The sequence below is a fragment of the Euprymna scolopes genome, chromosome 19 (assembly GCF_053919585.1).
Source record: "Euprymna scolopes isolate OS-2025 chromosome 19, ASM5391958v1, whole genome shotgun sequence".
Classification (NCBI taxonomy): Eukaryota; Metazoa; Mollusca; class Cephalopoda; order Sepiida; family Sepiolidae; genus Euprymna; species Euprymna scolopes.
The window spans coordinates 110,363,988-110,385,677 of record NC_136500.1 but is presented as its reverse complement, the minus strand read 5'-3'; the positions used below and the strand labels follow the sequence as shown (position 1 = coordinate 110,385,677).

Below are 21,690 nucleotides of genomic sequence, written 5' to 3'. Positions count from 1 at the left end.
GACACGTCAAGCAGGCGAGGATGCTCGGGACTGATGCAAGTCACAACATTGACATACGCCCGGTACTGTCTGAGTTCACTGCATTCCTTCTCCTTTCTCTCTCCTTTTTTTTCTCTCTGTCCTTTTCTCTCTCTCTCTCTCTTTCCTTTTCTATCTCTCTCTTTTTTCTTTTCTATCTCTCTCTTTTTTCTTTTCTATCTCTCTCTTTTTTCTTTTCTATCTCTCTCTTTTTTCTTTTCTATCTCTCTTTCTTTTTCTATCTCTCTCTTTCCTTTTCTTTCTCTTCTTTTCTCACTCTCTCCCACCCTCTCTTTTCTCTCCCACCCTCTCTTTTCTCTCCCGCTCTCTCTCCTTTTTTTCTCTCCCACTCTCACCTTTTTTCTCTCACACTCTCTCTCTCCTTTTTTCTCTCACACCCTATCTCCTGCCCTTTTTCCATCTCTCATGTTCTTCCTTCTCTCTCTTGTCCTTCTTCTCCTTACCCCCTTTTCCCTTCTTCTCTCTCTCTCTCTCGCCGTTTCTCTCTCTTTCTCTCATCTTTCCTCTTTCTCACTCTTTATTTGTCTTTTTCTCTCACCTTTATTCTTTTTCTTCCTCTCTCTTCTTCTTCATCTCGTTTTTGTTCTCTTCCTCTTGTTCTGTTTCCCTTACTTTCTTTTCTTCCTCTTCTCTCGTTCTCTTCATCCCGTTCTCCTCCTCTCCCTCTTTTTCTTTTCATTCTCCTCCTCTCCTTCTCTTCCCCTCCCTCTCCTTCTCTTCCTCTCCCCTTCGTTCTCCTTCTCTTCCTCTCCCTCTTGTTCTTTCTTTCTTTTTCTTACTCTTTCTCTCTCTCCTTCACTTTTGTTCTTTTTTCATTCTCTTTAGTCCTCACTAATTTTTACCCCTTTCTCTCTTTTCCCTCTTTCTCTTATCCTCTTTCCGACACACTTCCACTTTATTGTCTACGAGCAAAGTGTAGTGTATGTTCTGATACTGTATTTAATCGTTTGTGTCCGCGATCACTGAAGAAGCAATCCTTCTGGACTGATACACGTTTTATTTTTCTTCCCAATCTAGTATCTCTCAAAACCGACCTTGTGTCTAACTCTACCCTCGTGGGAAACAAATAAATAGTCTCTCTCTCTCTCTCTCTCTCTCTCTCTCTCTCTCTCTCTCACACACACACACACACTTTTCCTTGGTCCATGTAACTATATGCAGGTGTGAGTGAGCGCAATAATTAAGGATTTAGTTTGTTCTTTGTTGTATAGATAGACGTTTCATATAACTTGCACGTTGGAAGAGGGCGTGTGTGGTGTCTTTTGGTCCGTCCGTCGAGCGCACGCGCGCAAGACAGTCCCGACCCTCTCTTACCAGAGAAAACATTTTAACGCGCTCGCAATAATTATAATACTATTAGTATGTACGTATATCATTAATCAACGTATTCTTCACCAGCCATTATTAGTAAAGAGAGAAAATTATAAAAGAATTCTTTTGCTCTCGCAGAAAAATAATTTGTAGAAAAATATAATGTATAAGGAAAAAAAATCATTTATTATTGAATAACCACCTGCTTGACGTCCTTCTTCGAAGGGGGAAAGCAGGAGGAGGAGGTGAGTGAATGAGGCAGGAGGAGGCAATTTTTAGAAAGATGTAACTATCACTTAGGAAAAAGATGAAGATGAAAGACCTCCGTGAGTTTAGCATGGAAATTGTCAAAGACATTGTGTTTTCAAAGGAATTTTAGTTGTGAGACGAAAGAAGAAAGAAAAAATGTTATGTGGTACGATCCGACCAAATGGTGTCGCAATATTCGCGGAATATTTATTAGCGACGTCGCACTCGCAGTGAGAGAAAGAGAGATTTGGATTGTAAAAAAAAAGTGATATTTAATATTTCTGGTTTTATTTATTTTGATTTTTTAAATACTTATTCATAATTATTTTTAATTATCTTTTCTATTTTAATTGGCATTTTTATTATTATTCGTGTTGCCAGGAAAAGAATTCTTACTACTGCTACTACTAATAATGATAATTATTATTATTAGCGAAAGCAGCCGGTGTTTCGGATGAAGAAATGGACCAAAACAAAACCTCGAAAAAAAAGAAACAAATAAATATTTGTTTCGCATTAAAAAAATAAATAAATAATAAAATAAAATAAAAACGGTCTCCAGAATATTCTGACCAATTTCATTCGTTTTATTTTATTTTGTGTGAATATCTGAAACATCAGAAACGAGTGGATCATCTTGCAAATGTATTATTTTGGAAAGAGATTATTATTCATACCTTCGGAATTAATATTTATTTGAAAAAGAAAACAAAAGGGCCAATATATTTCAAACCGAATTGTACGTTTCAGTCCCTCATTTATAAATTAAGAAAAATGTTTTTTCATTTAAAAACGAAATAGGATAATCTTAAATGAATGCCAGTGAATGGTTTGCTTATTGGTTTCATGTACAATGAATGATTCTAAAAAATAAAAGGGTCGCGCACAGTCACACGTCGTTAATGCTTGTATCAGTATATTAAGAGAAAATAAATACGATTATTATAATATATCTGATATTATTCACACTACATTAGAACGTTTTTTTTTAATTGAACATAAATCTTTTATAAATACGTACATTTCAAATTAAAAACTTTAATTATTCAAAAGAAATATTTTAAAAAAATGTTCTACGTTTGATTTTCTTTTCTTTTTTTCTTCTTGGGGTAAATTTTACTACTTATAAGTCATTACCTCAAATATTATCGTGCTTTTCACAGAAACATTCCAACTAAGGATTATTTTACCAAAGAGACAGAGAGAAAAACAAAAAAGAAAAAAAAACTATTTCGTTTTTTTTTGGTGTTTGGATTACTTCCCTTGCGTACTTTTGGATCCCGGAATTACATCTGGCGAAAAAAAATAAGAAAAAAAAAAAAAAAAAATGGTTTATATCTTTTTTGTTTTCTACTTTTTACATAATTCCACTAACACAATTGACGAGCCTAATTTTTGAAAAGTGTGTATCTTTCCTTACATGTCATTTTTTTTTTTTTAAAGCATGAATAAGAAGAATAAAAATCTGTTTATATTATTTTAAATAGGTTAAATAACATTTTTTTGTTGTTCCTCCTGTTATAAAGCGTTTGTTTTATTGTTGAATATGGAAATCCAGGTGCCATTCGGTGCTGCTTATACATTTTAAGTTGTGCCCCGTGTGTGAGTGTGTGCTAAACTGGATCAAGAAATACATAAGTGGGCACAACAGTGCAACCCCAGTGCCTTAGATGATGAGGAGGAGGATGATCTTCAGGATACGGCATCTGCCCTGGATGATGCTGAACTTTGGGCAGAAGAACAGCGGGTTGCTATCTCTGCACTTGGGGAAGAGATACAAAATTGGTCTCTTCAACAGCAGAACAGTGCTTCCTTACTCGAAACAGATATTGAACAGTTGAGTAATGCCCAACAACAGAGCACGTCCAGTCTAGAAAAAGATCTTGAGAGATGGGCTAGTCGACACAGTACCCCAACAAAGCTTGGGGGAAGCTTGCATCGATGGACAACAAACCAACTTCATGATGTCGCATCAAGTCTGGATCGGGATCTCGAGAAATGGGAGACCCTACGTTACTCAGCAGCTACAAATTTTGATAAATGGGCCCCTAAGCCGACAGCCGGTAGCTTGGACAATGATTTGGAAAAGTGGGCTAATCTGTCCCCCATAGACAGGAACTTGGAGAAGTGGAAACGCAGGCGTGACAGACCTGTGTTATCACTGACCCCGGAGAAATGGCCCTCACCCCATAATGTCATGTCTGTGAGCTTGGATAGAGATTTAGAAAAATGGGAAGAGCAACAACGTGAAAATGCTGCTAGTCTGGAACGAGATCTTGAAAAATGGGTGGGTGAGTGTCAGCAGAGTGCCTTGACCCGGGAATCTGATCTAGAGAAGTGGGTGACACTACATCGAAAGAAAACCCTATTTCTTGAAAAAGAGATTGATGATTGGGTTGATAACAGGCGACACAGTATGAGCCTGCTGGAAAAGGAGGTAGACCAATGGCACCGGCGTCATAGCAGCGTATCCCTTTTGGAAAGGGAAGCTAAGAAGAATCAAAATGCTCAGTTCAGAAGTTACCCAGATCGACCTGTGGGCACATTACCCCGTAGAGACTGGAAAAGGGTGATGCGTAGAAGAACTTTTAAAGAAACATCTGTATAAAAAAGTTTAGAAAAAAGTTTTCTCCCTCAATTTCATACTACTCCACAAAATATATGATCTATTTTGATCATGCACATTTGCACATCTTCAAAAGAAAGAAAAAGGGAAATTTTTAGCTGAATTCTTAGTCAACAAAGCCTTTGAAGATAAACTCGTCCTGGCCGTTATTTGTCATTTATTTTTTTATTTGGATTTTAAAATATTTGTTTTATGAGAAAAAGAAATGTGCAGTTTTTAAATACTGCATATTCGTACAAATCTGTTCATGGAGAGATTTACTGAAACATTTTTTTTTACTTTATTATAAAGAATTATTATAAAACTGTTTTGAATCCCATATTTTATTTGTTATCTTGTTTTCAGGACTTCTTATATAAATATTATTACTGTTAGTCATTTTTTTTTTAACTTGCACCACAATTAAATGAATTTCAAAGTTGCCATTTTTTTCTCTCCTTTCTCTCACACCTAATAGATTGTTTTAATTTTTATTTTATTTAAAACAATTCAAAACGGTTTCTCATAAAAATAGGAAACTTTTTCCACTTTATTAAAACAAATTCTTTATGCAATTTTGGTAAATGTGATCATAATTTTAATGGGTTTTTGTAATCTTCTCCCCATTAAAAAACATAATAAAAAACTTTTAACATTTTTTTTAATTTAAAATAATCATTGTTTAAATTTGAAGTTATTGTTTAAATTAAACATCTCAATTCCATGGGTTTATTTATTTTTCAATATCTATGCATAATTTGAGTTCTATACTTTTCTATTGCTTTTGAGACTGAATTCTTGGCATATTTCTCAATTGTGGCTGTTTTGGTGAGATCTTTCAATAATATAACATATGGATCCAATTACAGCTGTTCCTTCATTTTACTGGAAATTTTCCATTCAAATTTTGAACCTTCTCTCTCTGAACAACTTTAAAACAGAATGGTTCTAGAAAATCGGTACATGTTACAATTCTTGCCATAGCATCTCTTATCTCAAATTTGCAACCCATTTATTGTTATCTATATTTCATTTTAATTTTCTCTTCTACCAAATCTCATTAATTTAATTTTTAATTCTTAATACTTTCAACAATCAATACAAATATCTGTTAAAAAAAATTGGTTAAATATATTCATTTGTTTATATCCTACTATCAGGCTAATATTATTGTCATTTTTATGCAATAGATTATCTTGTTTATCTTAATTTAATCTTTATTTAAATAACTAGAATTATTTTTATAGTTATGAGCAGAATTTTATTTTCTCCATTTGCAGAACATTAAAACTAGTCTACACAAGTTTTACTCAGTAATTTTGCATTCAGAAAAGACTGTTCTTTGTAAAGATTTTTCTTTGAATAGCTTCTTTATTAGATTTAAGCTTTTTCACTTTTCTTTTTTTAATGAAAAATTTTTTATTTACTTTAACAATTATTTTTTTGTTGTGTGTTTTGCTAGTGTTAAATGGGTTTGTACATTTTTTTCCTTTTTGTTTTATGGCGATGCTAATGGAGGCATGAGTAAAAACAAAATTCGATTTTGATTTTTCTAAAGTTAAAGTTCAGAAAGCAAATGGAAAACACAAAAATAAAATAATATTGGAAATCCCAAGTGGAATCTTCAGTTTTAATGTTCATATTTAGTTGCCTCCTCCAACACCCATGAAGCCGTCATTAGACACAAGGTTGCTTTTTAATGTGTTTGTTTGAAGGAGTCCAACTCCTCCAAAAAAGAAAGGCACTCTGGATGAGGACAAAAAGACTTGCATAGTCTTGTTTGTTGGCAGCCCTTTCTCACATAAAATCCTCCTCAGAAAGGAAGAGGGGCTAATTCTTGGAAGGATGTTCTCCAAAACTCCAAAGATATTACACTTCAACCTGAGCCTGAAGGTTGAATAAAAGTATGTACTTGAGTTACAAATAAAAGGACTGTACGTGTTAAAGGTGTGTGTGTGGCGGGGAGGCAGATCAAAATTAAATTTAAAAAAAACAAAACAATCTCTCTTCATGTTTCATTGAATGAATGATTTACCAATATCGATGGACAGACAAAGAAATTGACCTTTTTTTTTTTTTGTTGCTTTATTTCGTTTTTGTTTAAATTTTTTTAATACTAATTCTTCAATTAATGTATTTTATATTAATGTGACTATTATTGAGCATTTAAAAAAAATTTTTTTACAGATTTTCTAAACTAAGATCAAATATAATAGAATTGTCAGGTAAATATTTGTTGTGAGAATTCTCAATTTCTATTTGATAAGATTTATCAAGCACTTCAATTTAGTTTTAAGATACAGATATTAATATAATATAATTGATATAATAATATATATTTCACTATCTCATGTTTTGAAATCATACAAATATGTCAGAAAAGGTTTTAAAAAAGAAAACAAATTCCATGTGTGTAAATACATAGAAATTTTAGAAGATTAATAAAATCCATGCAGGTTAATTTGACTTTCATTAAAGAAAATAAAAATTGTCTCTAGTTTTCCTTTACTTAATTTTGATATTTTATAGCCTAGAAAAAAGGAAATTATGTTTTTAAGATGTACTCTTAGCTAGTTTACGGTGTCCTTACATTACAGTTAATTTATTTATTTATTTTCAAATATTAAACCCATGAACAGTTTTTTTTTTTTTTATATACATAATTTGTGCAAAAAATTATAAAAAATATACAATTTTTTTTTTAATGAAACAATTACTATACTTAAATCACAAATATCAATTTTAACTCAATGTATTAATAAATAGTTTGGTTGTGGATGTTATGAATTTACTAAACAAAATAAAATTATTTTGATTTTTTATAAATAATCTGTAATATATATTACAAAGAATCAAAGATGCAAATTTAATTTGCTTTAAAGACTTATTTAAAAAGCAACAAAAACATTTTCAGTTGCTTTTTTATTGATAAAAGCACAAAAATTTCTACCACTTATCTACATATCTTCTAACTTGCTAGCATTTAGCTTTTATGTCTGTTCCCAAATCAGACGAACTTGTCTTTTAAAAACATTTAACTACAATACATATTTTGTAAGCAACTTATTTCTATTTAATTTTTAGGCATGAATATTTATGTACATGTATTGTCACCAAATTTAACTTGAAAAATAATAAAACCACTTAAAACATTTTTATTGATATTATTTTTACTTCTAATTCAAACTAATTATAATTTGTATTGAGTGACTTTAAAAAAAATTTTTTTCACAAAAGTTTAAAAAATCTTTTTCTCTACTCACTCTTAGAAATAATATTGAATTTAAAATCTCTATTTTAGTGTTTGATATGTCTAACTTTGATCCGTTTTATTTTTTATCACAAGATCTCAACTCCTAAAAAAAGCATTAATACTTTTAGAGAAAGAGAATACTATTTAGAATTTGGTTGGGTTTTGATTCCTACAATCAGGCCTATCTGCTTGTTGTCCATGGATTTTATGTATAAAAATAATACCAGTGATAAAAAAAAAGTAATAAGTGTCCCTCCAATAATGGGTAAATTTTGACTAATGTTTTTGCACTTTAATTTCTTTACTATTTATTTAAAAAATAAACGTATTTCTTATTTAAAATCACATTCATAATAAATCCAAATTCCGAAATAAGACCTAAAATATTATGGTATTTTTTCTTGTCTACTGTAACTTTTGAAATGATGTGGCTGCATTGTTTTATCACTTTTTTTTTCTTTGCTTAGGCATTTTCTCAAAGTTTACACATTTAAGTTTTTCATAAAATCTTGCTATGAAGATGTCAAAATAATATATATGTATATACGTTTGTTTTTCTTTTTTTATTATAATAGTCTAGTTTGGGAGTTTTAGCCAGAAAAAAATGATCTTTATTTATATCTCAAGATATTTGAATAATGTGTTTAACATAATTACAATAAACTTTTCATGTTAAAATTTTGAATGAAACAAAATCAATGTAAAAACATTTCTATGAAAATATATGCATGGGTTGGTGTATGCATCTCTATAAAGTTAGGTATATGTTTATATATTTGTATGTACAGGATTTACTCCTAAACTAATTAACCGATCATTATGAATTTTGGAACACAGACGATAGAGAAAGTGGTCCAAATTACACTTAATTTAGCTTTATAGAAAATGTGAAAATTCAGACATCCCCCATTTGTGTAAACTTCTAACTATGGATATTAGATATCAATAAATATTCCCGAAATTTCGTTTTCTTTAAAGTATTTTAACTGGCATAACATGGACACAACCTCCCATTTGAAAATTCAAACATTTCATATTTGCATTGAATTTGACACCAATTAAATAAAGTCTCCTGAACTTCAATTTCTTCATATGATCTGCTTTTCAAGTTAAGTCTTAAATTTTAGATATTTTCTAGAATCCAAATCATGTAATACATTTTGATCAAAATTGGAATAATAATTCTAAACATAAGGTTTAGTAGCAGCGTCTTGATTTTAATCTTCATAGCAGTTCATATAACTAATGCAAAACTGTTATGTTTGAATTAATTTTCCTTGTCCTGAGACAAGTATTTTCTAATGTGTGTGATATATATGTTGACACGCTGGTTCTCAGTATCAAATTGGTGAACATTTGGAAGTTGCATTTGGAGTGTTGCATGTCAGAAGACAGTGAAACCTTACTTTAAAAAAAACAAAAATAAGTCACTGTAGATATCTTTAACAAATACTTAAGTATAACTTACTATTCGGTACATGCAAACACAATATATCAATAACTGTGCTCTGGATAGAAGTTTTGTTTTTAATCATATGGTTAATCTATGTGAGAAAAGTTTGTAATCATGCTGCATATGTGCATATATTTATATCTCTTTCACACAAAGACATGAAAAGGCTATTATATTAAATATGCTAATCGCAATTTTGTAAGAAATCATTTTTGACATATCTTTATATGTATAAAGCATTGTCTGTTGTTTTAAAATCATTTATAATGTTATAACTTTCAACAAAGTGTGGTTCATATCAACACATGATTTTTTTTTTATAAATAGTTGCAAGTTTTGTTTTTTAATTCACACAGACAGATGACTTATCAATAAAATCGTTTATAATAGGAATTGTACTTCATCATGAAATAGCGCCCAAAATTCCGCTAAACACACACAATAAATATAAAAATTGCCCCTAATTTCGCTTTATTTTATATTGTTTCTCAATAATATAAATTGATGATTTCCTCTTTATTAAAAATTTTTATTCTAAAAGTGAACTAATTTCAGAGTAGATGTGTATTATGAAGATTTGCAATTTATTTTAGACAGATTGATTCGTTTTATTGTCATGATGAGTCATTTTATAATAAAAGATGAGTAAAAAGATTTTTTTTTTATTCAGTCATATCAGTCTGATTTCTCGATCCCTCCTTGGAAACATTTAATGACCGTTCAAGATATATATATATATATATATATATATATATATATATATATATATATATATATATATATAAATAAAGTCTTTCAATTATTCTTACAATCTTTTTTTTTTTTCCACGGGGAAAGTTAGGTGTGGGTGAGGATTAAAAGTTCCATTGTCTTCCATTGCATACATCAACACACATGAAGTGAACGTTTTTTTTTTTTTTTTTAATTTTCTTTCTTTCTATTGTCAATCATGTTGAAAGCTTTTTCTTTTCTATTTGTTTCATATTTAAAAACATTTTTGTGTCTGTCTCGATTCAATCGGCTCATTTGTTACAGCATAATGCTTATCCTTTTTTTTTTCTCCTTCAATGTTCCATCTATTTTGTTGATCTCCTTTTAAGAACATTCTGGTGCTGCCATCTTTCTTCTGCAGGTGACATAATACATTTTTTTTTGTTGTTCATTGAAACGTGACATCGTCAAAACATTATCTCCTTTTGGCTTAGGAGCAAAAACAACTATAATACTCCTGATTCTAGCTAGAAATTACTAACAACCAATTTAAATGCTATAATACTAACATTTTATTACCATCTTGTTAGTAGAAATAACTACTGGTTTGTAGAAACTAAAGAGTATTTTTAAAGTCTTTTGATTATCATTACAAAAGTAATTTCTGGCTAGAATTAAAGTTTATAAATCAAAGTTAAGTACTATAGTTCGTTTTGTTGCTAAACTAAAAAAGAAGAGTATGTTTTGATGATGCCATTATTCTCATTGAACCCATTCTTTTTAACAGCATCCCATTAAACACCTCAAAATTTAGTATGTTGTCAAAGTGATGCAAAAATGATGCACAATGAATACTGATGCAGACTATGCATTTGGCAGACTGAGTTCAAATGCTGCCAGATCCCTTGCATTCTCTGACAATTCTCAGTCGAAAAAGTATGAACCCATAATTTCAATTAAGCATTTCCTATATGTGTAGTGTTATTTCAACAGTATACCATACAAACGAACAAAGCCAGACTTATACAGTTAAAATTCATTTAAAAAAAAAGAAAAATGAAAAGAAGCATAACTTGTATTCTAGTAAGCCTGAAATTTACTGAGATATTTTATAAATATTAAGATAGATCCTGTATAGAAATGAAAGATTTCATTTAAATTCATGCAAGTATTATTATTATACAACAATCTTACCATGTATTAAATTCCTTAAGATTGTCTACATTCATAAAAAATAGGTAATAATTTTTATTTTTAAAGGTTTTCTAAATTATCATTTTAACATTTATGCCAATGTAATATCCATCTCAAAATGTGCTCATAATAAAGTTCATACCTACAAATATGCTGATGCATTTAGCAATAAAGTCTTTAATAGTGATAAAATCAAGTGAAAATAAAACTTAGTCAATTGACATTTTCTGCCGAGAAGATGCATGCTAATTTAAAAAAAAAAATTTTGAGGGTCTTAAAATATTATAAAATGCTCAAAATGTCTTCAAATTTTCAGAAGCAATATAATCTTACATTATTTAACTAATGATTAAATTGAAAGAAAGCTCCCCCTCCAAAAAATAAAATCGTGGCCACAAAGTGGGTGCTCATTTTACCTTAAATTATTATAGAAAAGTAATCCCTCATTTTTTTTAAACTAACATTTCTTCATACCTTGGAAACTACTCGTTTGTCGTAATTTTAAACGTTATTTTCGTTTTCAGCGACCCAAAAACCTCTATTTTAAAGGAATTTTCGAGGGTGGAGTAATTCTTCATATTTACCAAAAAGAATGTTTGTTTACTTTGTTTAACAATTACAAACAAATTCTTTCAAGTTAAGTATAAAGTTCTAATTGTTTTATGGAGAAAAGTAGGCAGGGGGGGGGGGTCATACAATTTTGGCAACAAATCTTTGTGGAATCGATAATTATACTTTTTTTCCAAAATACCTTGAACTCATCTTACATTAGACACTTTCACTAAAATACTGCATTCATTTTATGGCTTAATGCTTATATACTTTACAAAGCAATAGCAAACTGACAAAGCCAGCTAGTGTGTGCATATATATATATATATATATATATATATATATATATATATATATATGGTTTTTGTTTTTGCCATATCTTGAATATTTCAGCTAATTCTATTTCTCCTATCATTAAAATGATATATGAAATGTCTAAATCTTTTTGCTTAATAGAGTAATGCTTAAATTGTATTTAAAATATGTTAAAATATGAAAATTATGTAAGGTAATGCATGGAATCTTCATCCACTCTTCATTCTTAAAATGACAAGAGATTCAAGGGGAGTAAATTCTATGAAGTGGCAATAAAACATTTCTTTCTTAGTGCAGAACATTTGGGAAATTATCTTTTCATGTTTGTTCCATTTCATGAGCTCGGTATTTTTACGAAGCACTTCTCAGACACATGACCGCCTCATACTATTGTTTCTTGAAACATTTTCACTTCTGTTAATAAATATCATAAATTTAATAATTTCACTCTCGATTTCTTTTTTTCTAATTGATTTTGTACAGTTTCCAAATATTACTCTGCTATTTACTGATAACCTTTAAATATCAATGTCCTTGCCTATTTCAAAACTTTATCGTATTTGGAATATGTAGATAAAATTTATTCAAACATATCAGTATTGCATCTCTTCTGTGGTAAACTAATTATGCTAAAAAACAATTCTGTGATTTTTTTATAAATAAAACAAACAAAAAATCCTCCATTTTGAAGATGTTTTGTTCTAATGAATTTTTTTTTTTCTTTTTTTCTTTTTTTTCGTGTTAGTTGCGTTTTTGATTTGATATATTTTAAACCTACCTAAATGTCCGTCATATTCAACAAAAACATTCAAGAAGTTTTAAAATTTTTGACTTTTGTGTCTTACATTGAGCAAGAGAAGAAACTGAGCACTGAAGTACTGGGTGATTCTGTTTTACCAGGGTATTACATGTGTATATTATTTCTGATTTCCCTCTTCTAAGTATTTCATTTAGCCCTTTGGTGGATTTTTTTTTAACCACGATATTATTTCCTCATTTATTTGTTTTGTTTTTCAATGAAATATTTTTTCTTTTTTTTTTCTTTTTTTTTCTTCTTTTTCTTTTTCTTTACTGATAGTTTTGGTTCCCATATTAATCGAAGGACTCGTGTTTTTGTCAGTCTGTTAGTCTATTAATCTGTTTGTATTTTGATTTTCCCAAAATTGGTTCAGTATTTTTTTTTTATATAAAGAATGTGCATGAAGTAATGATCATGATCCCAGAAAACTGACTGAGCCAGTTTTTGTTTTTTCTTTTTTTGGGGTGGGGTGGAGACTGGTTTATTTCATACAGGCCTAAAATGCCTCCAAAATGGCATAACTCGAAATGTTCTAAGTTTTGGTTCAAAATTCACTTAAATTTAGTATAATGTCTATAAACTCTGGTTGACATTGTAGGAGAACTAAAAAGTATTCTCAAAATTGACAACTTATTCTTTATTTTATCTATTATGATTATTTTTGTTATTTACAAATATCTAAGAAAATAAACTCATAGTTTTTTTCCTCCAAACCTTGCAAAAATTGTGATTAATCGGTGTTTACATTATTCAAATAGTAGCGATCATAGGATAGAGGTATTTTTCTTTCTCTAGTTTATTTTTTTGTTGAAAGTTCATATTTCTAAGTGAGCATTTGGGTTACATTGGTGTTATATTCTTTACTCTTTTCCGTCCTTATTATTATTAGCATTTTTTTTTCTTTTTTGCTATCCAAAACAGACATTACTTAAAGAAAGCTAATAAATAAATAGAGATATATGTATGGAATCTACTAGTCCAAATTCTATCAGATCTATGAAGTTCAATTCTGAACTGATATCATTTATGGAAACCCAGGATTTTCAAATATCAATGTACAATTATTGATGATAAAACAGACCAACTAAATTGTCTATTAATAAAGGTAACAATACTCATTTTATAGTTCAATATCAGTTCAGAAAGTGTTCATATCATGTGGAAAAATATTCTTTGATTTTCAAAGTGACTTGAGTCTTTGAAGATGTTGAATGAAGTATTGTCTAGATCACCTGGATACAAATGAAGATGAATGGTTTATTAGGACTACCTCAGTTGATTAAAAAAGAACAATTTCTTCATCTAAATCTTTTAGATACTCTTTCCTTTGCATTACAAAGCAGGTTTCTTTTTTTTATTTTAACTATAATTTTTTTTTACCATGAATTTACATTATTTGAAATTTATGACTGATAGCTCTGTTGAAATCAATGAGATTTTTTTTTATGAGGGTAACATTTCAGAAAAGTATTTCATTTTTATGCATCTATAAAGAGGACAATTTATATCGATTTGCTTTCTGGTTCTTTCATTCATTTGTTCTCTGATTCCATAATTGGCTATCAATGATAATAATACTTCAAATAAAACCAATCTGATAGATTATGGGATGGGGGCAGGAGTCTTTGTTAAAAAACGTCTGTATGTCTTTTAACATGCATTTTTGTTTTGTTATATAATCGTTGATGGTCTAAATACCTTTTTTTTGTGACAATCAACTTTCTTCAAAATATTTATTCAGCAGAAACCACTTTTCTTTGTTGTTTTTGTTACATTTTGTCCTCATCTAATTCTGTTTAAGACAACCATTGCCAAAATTCCCCAAGAATTTGTGTGAAAATAATTAGAGGAAATCTTTACATCTAATATTTAATTTCACATGGTCATATTTTAGAAGTGACAATTTTTGTATTTGTCAAAAAGTTGTAATGATGGACAAAATGGTGGTTTTTATTTTCTTAGTCTTCCCCCTTCCCCAGGAAATATTTAAATAATTGATTCCATTTATTGTCCTCTCTCTATTTTTTTTTTTTTTTTTTTTTTAATAAAAACTGTTAACAAATTTGCACCAATTGTTTTGTTTCTGCCATCAAATGATGGAACAATTTTTGTTTTGCAAGTTTTAGCTTGAAGATTAAAAACAATTTTGAACATTTTTTTTATACATATAAAAATACATTGTTAATTAGAGTTAAATATCATTATCATTACAAAACAATCCAAGTCAAATTTTGAATTAATATATTAACGTTTTCTCCTTTTATTTTTTATTTAAATCCAAACGTAGATTCCATGAGCAAAGCTTCTTTCTTAGAACTGCACGCCAGTGGAACTCTCTGCCGTTTGCCTGTTTCCTACCTGACTACAACTTGGACGTCTTCAAGTCCAACATAAACAAACTCCTGACAAACCGCTCCCTTAAGTAAGACACTCTATCAAAACCCCCAATACTAATGATTACTACAATACTATCTCATTGATTACTGTACACGCAATAACCCTTATCCCTGAGTGGCCTTCGGGCCTTGATAAGTGGTGACCCCCCATGTAAAAAAAAAAAAAAAAAATTTAATAATTAGCATTTATTACCTTTTTAACTTCTAGAATTTTTGGAAGTCATTTTTCATGAGACCTATACCAAATCCTATTATTTCTGTTTTCCTATTCAATACTTTTTCATTCAACCAATAACAAGCTTGCTGTTAATTTTGCAGTGTAAAAAAGATAAAGACAGATTCATTTAGCAAATACTTCATTTATTTTTTTCTCTCCATCTTTTGCTAAATTTAAACAACTGGACTCCTCTTATCAGTGGCACCACCATTTTATCATTGTTGCATCCAGTTACTGTCTGATTGTCTCTGTTTTAAGCAATTCAATGACAAAATGTATTTCAGTGATAAAAATCATCTTACTACTTGAACATAACTATTTCTCTTTTTTTTTATCTATTCTAGCTATCATATTATTTGACAAAAAGAATTTTCAAACAACTTGTTTTTTTCTGAGAAAAATTCTTTTGTTATCATGATGTATGTTACTCTTCAAAAGTTGGTGATATAACTGAGCTAATTTTGTAGCAATTCTAAGTTTGCATGAAGATGCTAATTTCTATTCTGTGCAAAAACATGTACAAATGTTAAAGTAGGTTTCTATTTACTCATTTTTATTCAGACTCCTATTGCATAAAAATTCAAATAGTTTTGCTTAACTCGCCTATATATTTTATTTTCTAGCATATAAATCCCATGAATTGCTTATCTTCTATTATCTATTCTATTTGAAGATGTTTACATTTTGTCATTTACAAAGGAAGTTTTTTCGTCACAAATTCGTTGATTTCTTTGTCCCCCACCTCCTACTTGTATGAACAAGAATGGATCCATTCAATCAACACATTTAGCAACAATTAAAATACAATTTCAAATTTAAGCATAGCAGACTAACTGACAGTTTTCTTTTAGAAATATGCAGATACATAAAAAATAATTTTTATACAAAAAGGTTTTCAATTTAATGAGTTGAAACTATTGTAGCAAATGTAAAACTATTGAAGGTCTGAGAGAACTTCATATTACTTATAAATGTTCAAACTTCTTTTGCTACAAGATCATTACATATCCTTCATTCATATGAGTATTTTTAAGTCATTTTTATTGTTTTTCATATTTGTCTTCAATGACTTCTAAAACATTATTAGTAATACATGTGTGTGTGTGTATTTGTCATCCACAGGCTGCTGTTTTGTCATCTATAACTCATCAGTATCGCTAAACAGCAAGTATATCTACACTGATTCAAACCCAAGCAGTCAAGCACTGTATCTGTTGTGCTAACAAACCTGCTACTAAGTGCAAGAAATTATAGCACTATATATATATATGTATTTCCTTTGTTTACATATATGTTTACAATGCTGCCAGTACTGATAATCTTAGTTTAAATTTGTTTCCAGATGTACAGAAACTTTAAGGATATTATTTATACACTTTTGACAATCGAATAATTTGTGAAACTGCAGTAAAGTGTTAAGATACACCATATTTATTATTTAATATATATAAAGTTAAGGCATTTGGAGAAAACAAGTGTCTTAGAAATAAAAGTTTACATTTTACAAAAACCTGGTTGTGTATCAAAATGGTAGATGTGAAAATTATCCTTTTCCCTCCCATCTACCAATTTGAGAATATTTACAATTTTAGGAAGCATAAAATAAAATCATTTGTCTATTTTTATTTATATTCTTCACTGCATGGGAAGTGATGTTTAAAAATATTTTAAGTTTTGAATGCAACCCTTAATGAATTGTATACAGTATAATGGAATTTTTCAATAGTGTCTTTGGGAAATAAAGAATTTCCAGAAAATTCTTTTGGATTTGCAATTTACTTTTCTAAATTGAAAGTTGTCTAATTATCCAAATTAAAGTTTTTAGATTTTCAATGTCAAAGTTCAAATATCGCTAACTCTTGCTGCATGTCATAATGTCTATGGCAAATGAATTGTGTAAAAATTACTGTAAGATAAATTTGCTTGGATTGTTTTTAATTATTGAGTCATTCATTTTTTACAAGACAAAACTGATTTAAAAAATGTTAACTTTTATTTTCTGTTTTTATTACTGTAAACATGTTAAAACAAAACAGCAGTCTTTTTTGTATTGAAAGACTTTTTGTGTGCATGTGTCTTTTTTACATTCATTTTCTAGTAATTTATCTTTATAATTGATATTTATGGTTACTTCCACATTATACATTTAATAAATGTATCATTTAGAATAAAAAATATAGCACAAGATTTGGTCAAAGAATAAGCAAAAATAACAATGTGATATTTTATTGTTAAACTTTTTGGCTTCATATATATATATATATATATATATATATATATATAAAAAATTTTTTTTTTTTTTTTTTTTTTTTTTTTTTTTTTTTGCCGGGGAAAAGAGCTATGCTCCATTGATAAGTGTGGAAATTTTATCAATCAGAAACAATAAATTATAAAAAGGATTTTAGGATTTTTTTTTCTTAAGCCTAATAGAGGGGGTGGCTTAATTATTAATTTAGATAAAAGAATGCCAGAACATCGAACAATTCAGCAAATGAATGATGCCAAAGAGTTTAACAATGATGCCAATTTGAAACAGGTTTCAAGTTTGATTTATTTTATTATCTTTACAATAACAATGCAATGTTGATGTTTTTTACAATACTGATTTTATTTCTTTTAAAGAAAGAATTTCTTTATACAATTTTTAAACTTTTTGTATATGATTTTTAATGTAAAGATGAGATTTTCGATATTCTTGCTTGTTTACTTTTTATGTGATATATATTAAATAATGAGTTATTTTTGTCAGCATATTTTGGAATATATCTGTTTCTTTATAGTTTTTGTTTGGAACTGGCTGATAAATTCTCATAATTACAATTCAAAATACTTTCAGCCTGATGACAGACCATCCTCGATATTTTAACTATGGTTCCCATTTGAAATAAAAACTATTATCAAAGAACTTGCATGGATATCTACCAAAATATGTAAATAAAAATTGTCCATCATATTTTTTTAATAAAATATGTCTTGATGAAGTGTGTGTGTGTGTATATATGTGTGTGTGTGTGTGTGTGTGTGTGTATATATATATATATATATATATGATGATGATGATCTCAGTGCAAAAGTTCTTAAGTCACATAATTTACAAGTGAAATTTAAAATAAACTTTAAATGATATTTTTGTTATTCTTTATAAGCATCTTCCCCTTAAAATAAACAAATACCTTTGAATTCTAATAATCCGTTGTATTGAACCCTTCATTACAATTACACAAATTGAAAACTCGAGGCAAAAGAAATACCATTTGCATTCACATATTTTGAAATTGTTTTCTAAATAAAACAAATGGATCCATTCTTAAGTTACGTCCATTCAATCTGAATGTTGAGCGACGAAAGAGGTATTACAATTATATTACAGACAGAGCCTCTAATGGAGTTGCTTGGACATATTTAAAATTCTTGGTTCTTTACATGCATAAAGTAGTTTCTCATGCTGGACTTTAATAATCTATCAACCAGTGACTACATAATGATTTCTACTGAAATGAATGTTTTACTTTTTGTGACCTTGAAACGCGTCTTACACGACCTTGAACCTCTGATCGCGGCCCAGTTATGATCTGCAGCCTGGTCGGTACAGTTATGATATGTCGACTGGGCAACCAGGTCTGCCAACCGTTAGTACGTCGCGTCACCCAGTGAGTTCTTCGTTAAGGCGTTGGGGATTCTTCTCGGATGCTCGGTCCTCAAGGCCTGTTCTCCGTGGATCGTCTAGTTATTCTGGGTGTTCGTTGACGATACGGTGTCACAAATGGCAAATAAAGAAATATCCACATATAGGGATCAATGCACATCAGCAACAAAACTCCGGAGGTTGGTTAATATAATATATATTTCGGAAATTCATAAAAGAAGTATTTACAGCATATACATATAGTTGACAATTAATTCAAGCAAGCAGTTAGTTCTACAACTGAGCTTCTGTTGTTGAAATACCTGGTCGGTATCGCGGACTTTGCGTAATTCTCGTTAAGTGATCGACACGTTATAAGCGTTGAGTTATCAGGCAACAAGCGAGGGGGAGAGAGAGGAGAGGTGACTCGACTTAGCCCTCTTTGACTCTGATTCCGGACTCTCTCTTCTTCTTACTGACTTACTCTCTGATTTTTTATTTCTTTTATAATACAATTATGGAATGATGACGACACCCATGTTCGTCATCGACCAATCAAATTGCTTGATTATAATTCGACGGGGCCTTTTCTCATTGGTTGATTATACTTCGACAGGGCCCTTTTTCATTGGTCCATTTCCAAAATTGGATTGACTCCTCCCTTAATTAACGCCCAACTTACACGTTGTATTATTTAACTCCTCCCTGGCTTACTAATGGAATTTTTCCATACCCAGTAAATCACGCGATTTTATTTGTTTTAAAATTATCTATTGATCTCATTTTTCGCTTTGATAATTCAAAGGAATTTTAGTTTATCTTTGAATTAAGTTCTGGTTGTCGGCCATTCTATTATATCAGACATTTTGTTTACGTCAAAAGACCAAGAATGCATTTGTCGCTTTGAACTTATCGGACAACACAGTTTCCCATCCGAGCAAAAATATTTCATAACTTCAATTTTCGTTCGACCTGATTCTCGATATGTTATATTATTGTTTTGAAATTTCGGACAATTCATTTTTTTCCTATTCTTTGTTCTAAAACATAATGCCGAGTCACTGCGTGTGTTTCTCTCAGATCAAAAACAACCCGACTTTTCAACTTGTCAAATTCACAGGTCAACTTGGCTCATAGTTTTGCCAATTGCGGGTGTGAAATCCCCAACCCTCTGGCTCCTGCATAACTATGATTTCGGCCATTGTAGATCAAACGCCTGTGTATTTTGGCTAAAATATTTTATGCATTCTTTTTCACTTTTGAAGTCTAGAATGTGATTTAACCTCTCGCTACAAAGGCACTCTTGCCACCGCCATCTCAACAACAGACTTAGCTCAGAATTTATTCACAAAAAAAAATTAATAATAATTTTTATTCCTTCAACCCGATCATCGTCCGGGAACAAAAAATTACTTTTAACCAAAAGAAACGTCACATCAACCCTACAGGTCTGATGTGGCCTCTCTTTAGTGTTACATTTTGATCAATTTTATTTTAAGTGTTTAATTAGTCTAATATTGTTATAGAGAATAGAACTGCCTGTACAGAGCTCAAACCCAACCTCAGAGTGATTGTGTTCAGTTGTGTATTAATACCATTGAGAAGCATATTTTCTCCCCATTATGAGTAAAAATGATTTGTGTGATTCTCTTCACACTATTGTCCTCTTCATTCTATTTTCTGGCATGTTTCTTCGTATTCATTGCTTATTTACAGTAATATTTTTACCTTAGTTAAATGTAAACAAAACACTTGAAGATGAGGATGCAAATTTGTTGAAACAGTCTAAAAATAAATGCAACAGTGAGAACAATAGACCAAAGATAAATAATGTAGGTACTGATAACTCTACCACAAACAAATCAGAATAATAATTATTGAATTTGAGCGTTAAATCACCCAAAAGGGCGTATTGATAAGCCATTAAGCATATGAAATCAAATGTACATTCACTTGGCAGTTTCTCTTGTTTTGATTATAAATAAAATTTTAGATTTTAGTTGTATTTACAACTTGAAAAGAAAATGAATTATAAAAAAAAAAAAAAATGTGAAAAGAAAGAAAAACGGTTTTAGGAAAAATTTTGCTAATTTGAATTCCTTGTGACTTAAGTAAATTTTGTTCTGAGCATTTTAGTTTTTGATTGTCATATACTTTTTGTTTTGTTTTGTTTTAATAAGAATATTGACCAAATTTTCCCCCATTTTGTACTATCTCTACTTTTGAATTGACACCATTAAAAGATACTGATTCCTGCTTGTGTATTTTTTTATTTTATTTATTTATTTTTTTTTTTTTACCTTTTGCATTCTTTACCTTTTACATCCTTAGGAATGGAAAGAAGTTGTGCTTGAGAGGTGTTGTAATATTTACATGAAAAAGTTCTTTGCATACATGATTAGCATGATGGATTTTATTCCACAACGGGAAGATTAGACATATGGTCATATGGTCATTAGACATATGGTCAATAGAAAAGCCAGCATCCTAGAGGAAGAACACTGACCGAACAAAAATCGTTGGACAGCTCCAGCATTATGGATAATGTCACAGACTTTGGAATAAAAATACTTGCTGATCTATTATTATTTATACACTAATAAAAATAAATGAGTGAATCAACCATAGCTAACAGCAACTCCAAAGCTCTCTTTTTATTAACTGCACACAACTATATAAGAGAAGGTGTCCTTTCTCTAGATTTTTCTACTTACCCTGGATCCTCACCTTTTAATAGTGAATGTTTAGCAAGGATGCATCAAGTACAATTTTTTTTATCTTTGGTATATTTACAGTGCTTATGCTCATGTTGACACGTCAGTTCTTGCTAAATCACAAAAGTTAAGGACATTGGACCTGGTCATTACCAGATCGTGACCATTTGAGAATACATGTGGCTGTATGTGAGAAAATGGTGACACCACTCTGCAAATAACTAATGTCATCAATATTCCCTAGAAACTTCCTACTT

General features: G+C 29.9%; 1 protein-coding gene across 2 annotated transcripts in view; it reads left to right on the top strand.

Moving 5' to 3' along the window:
- The window catches only part of LOC145239875 (zinc finger and BTB domain-containing protein 11-like), a 179,696-nt gene extending 158,406 nt beyond the window's left edge, over positions 1-21,290 (top strand). For both annotated transcript variants that reach the window (XM_080103468.1, XM_080103470.1), the window contains exon 4: positions 21,051-21,290. In XM_080103468.1, coding sequence (XP_079959594.1) covers positions 21,051-21,155 — 105 coding nt within the window. In that variant the 3' untranslated portion in view covers positions 21,156-21,290. The remainder of the gene's footprint in view (positions 1-21,050) is intronic.
- Positions 21,291-21,690: the final 400 nt, after the last annotated feature.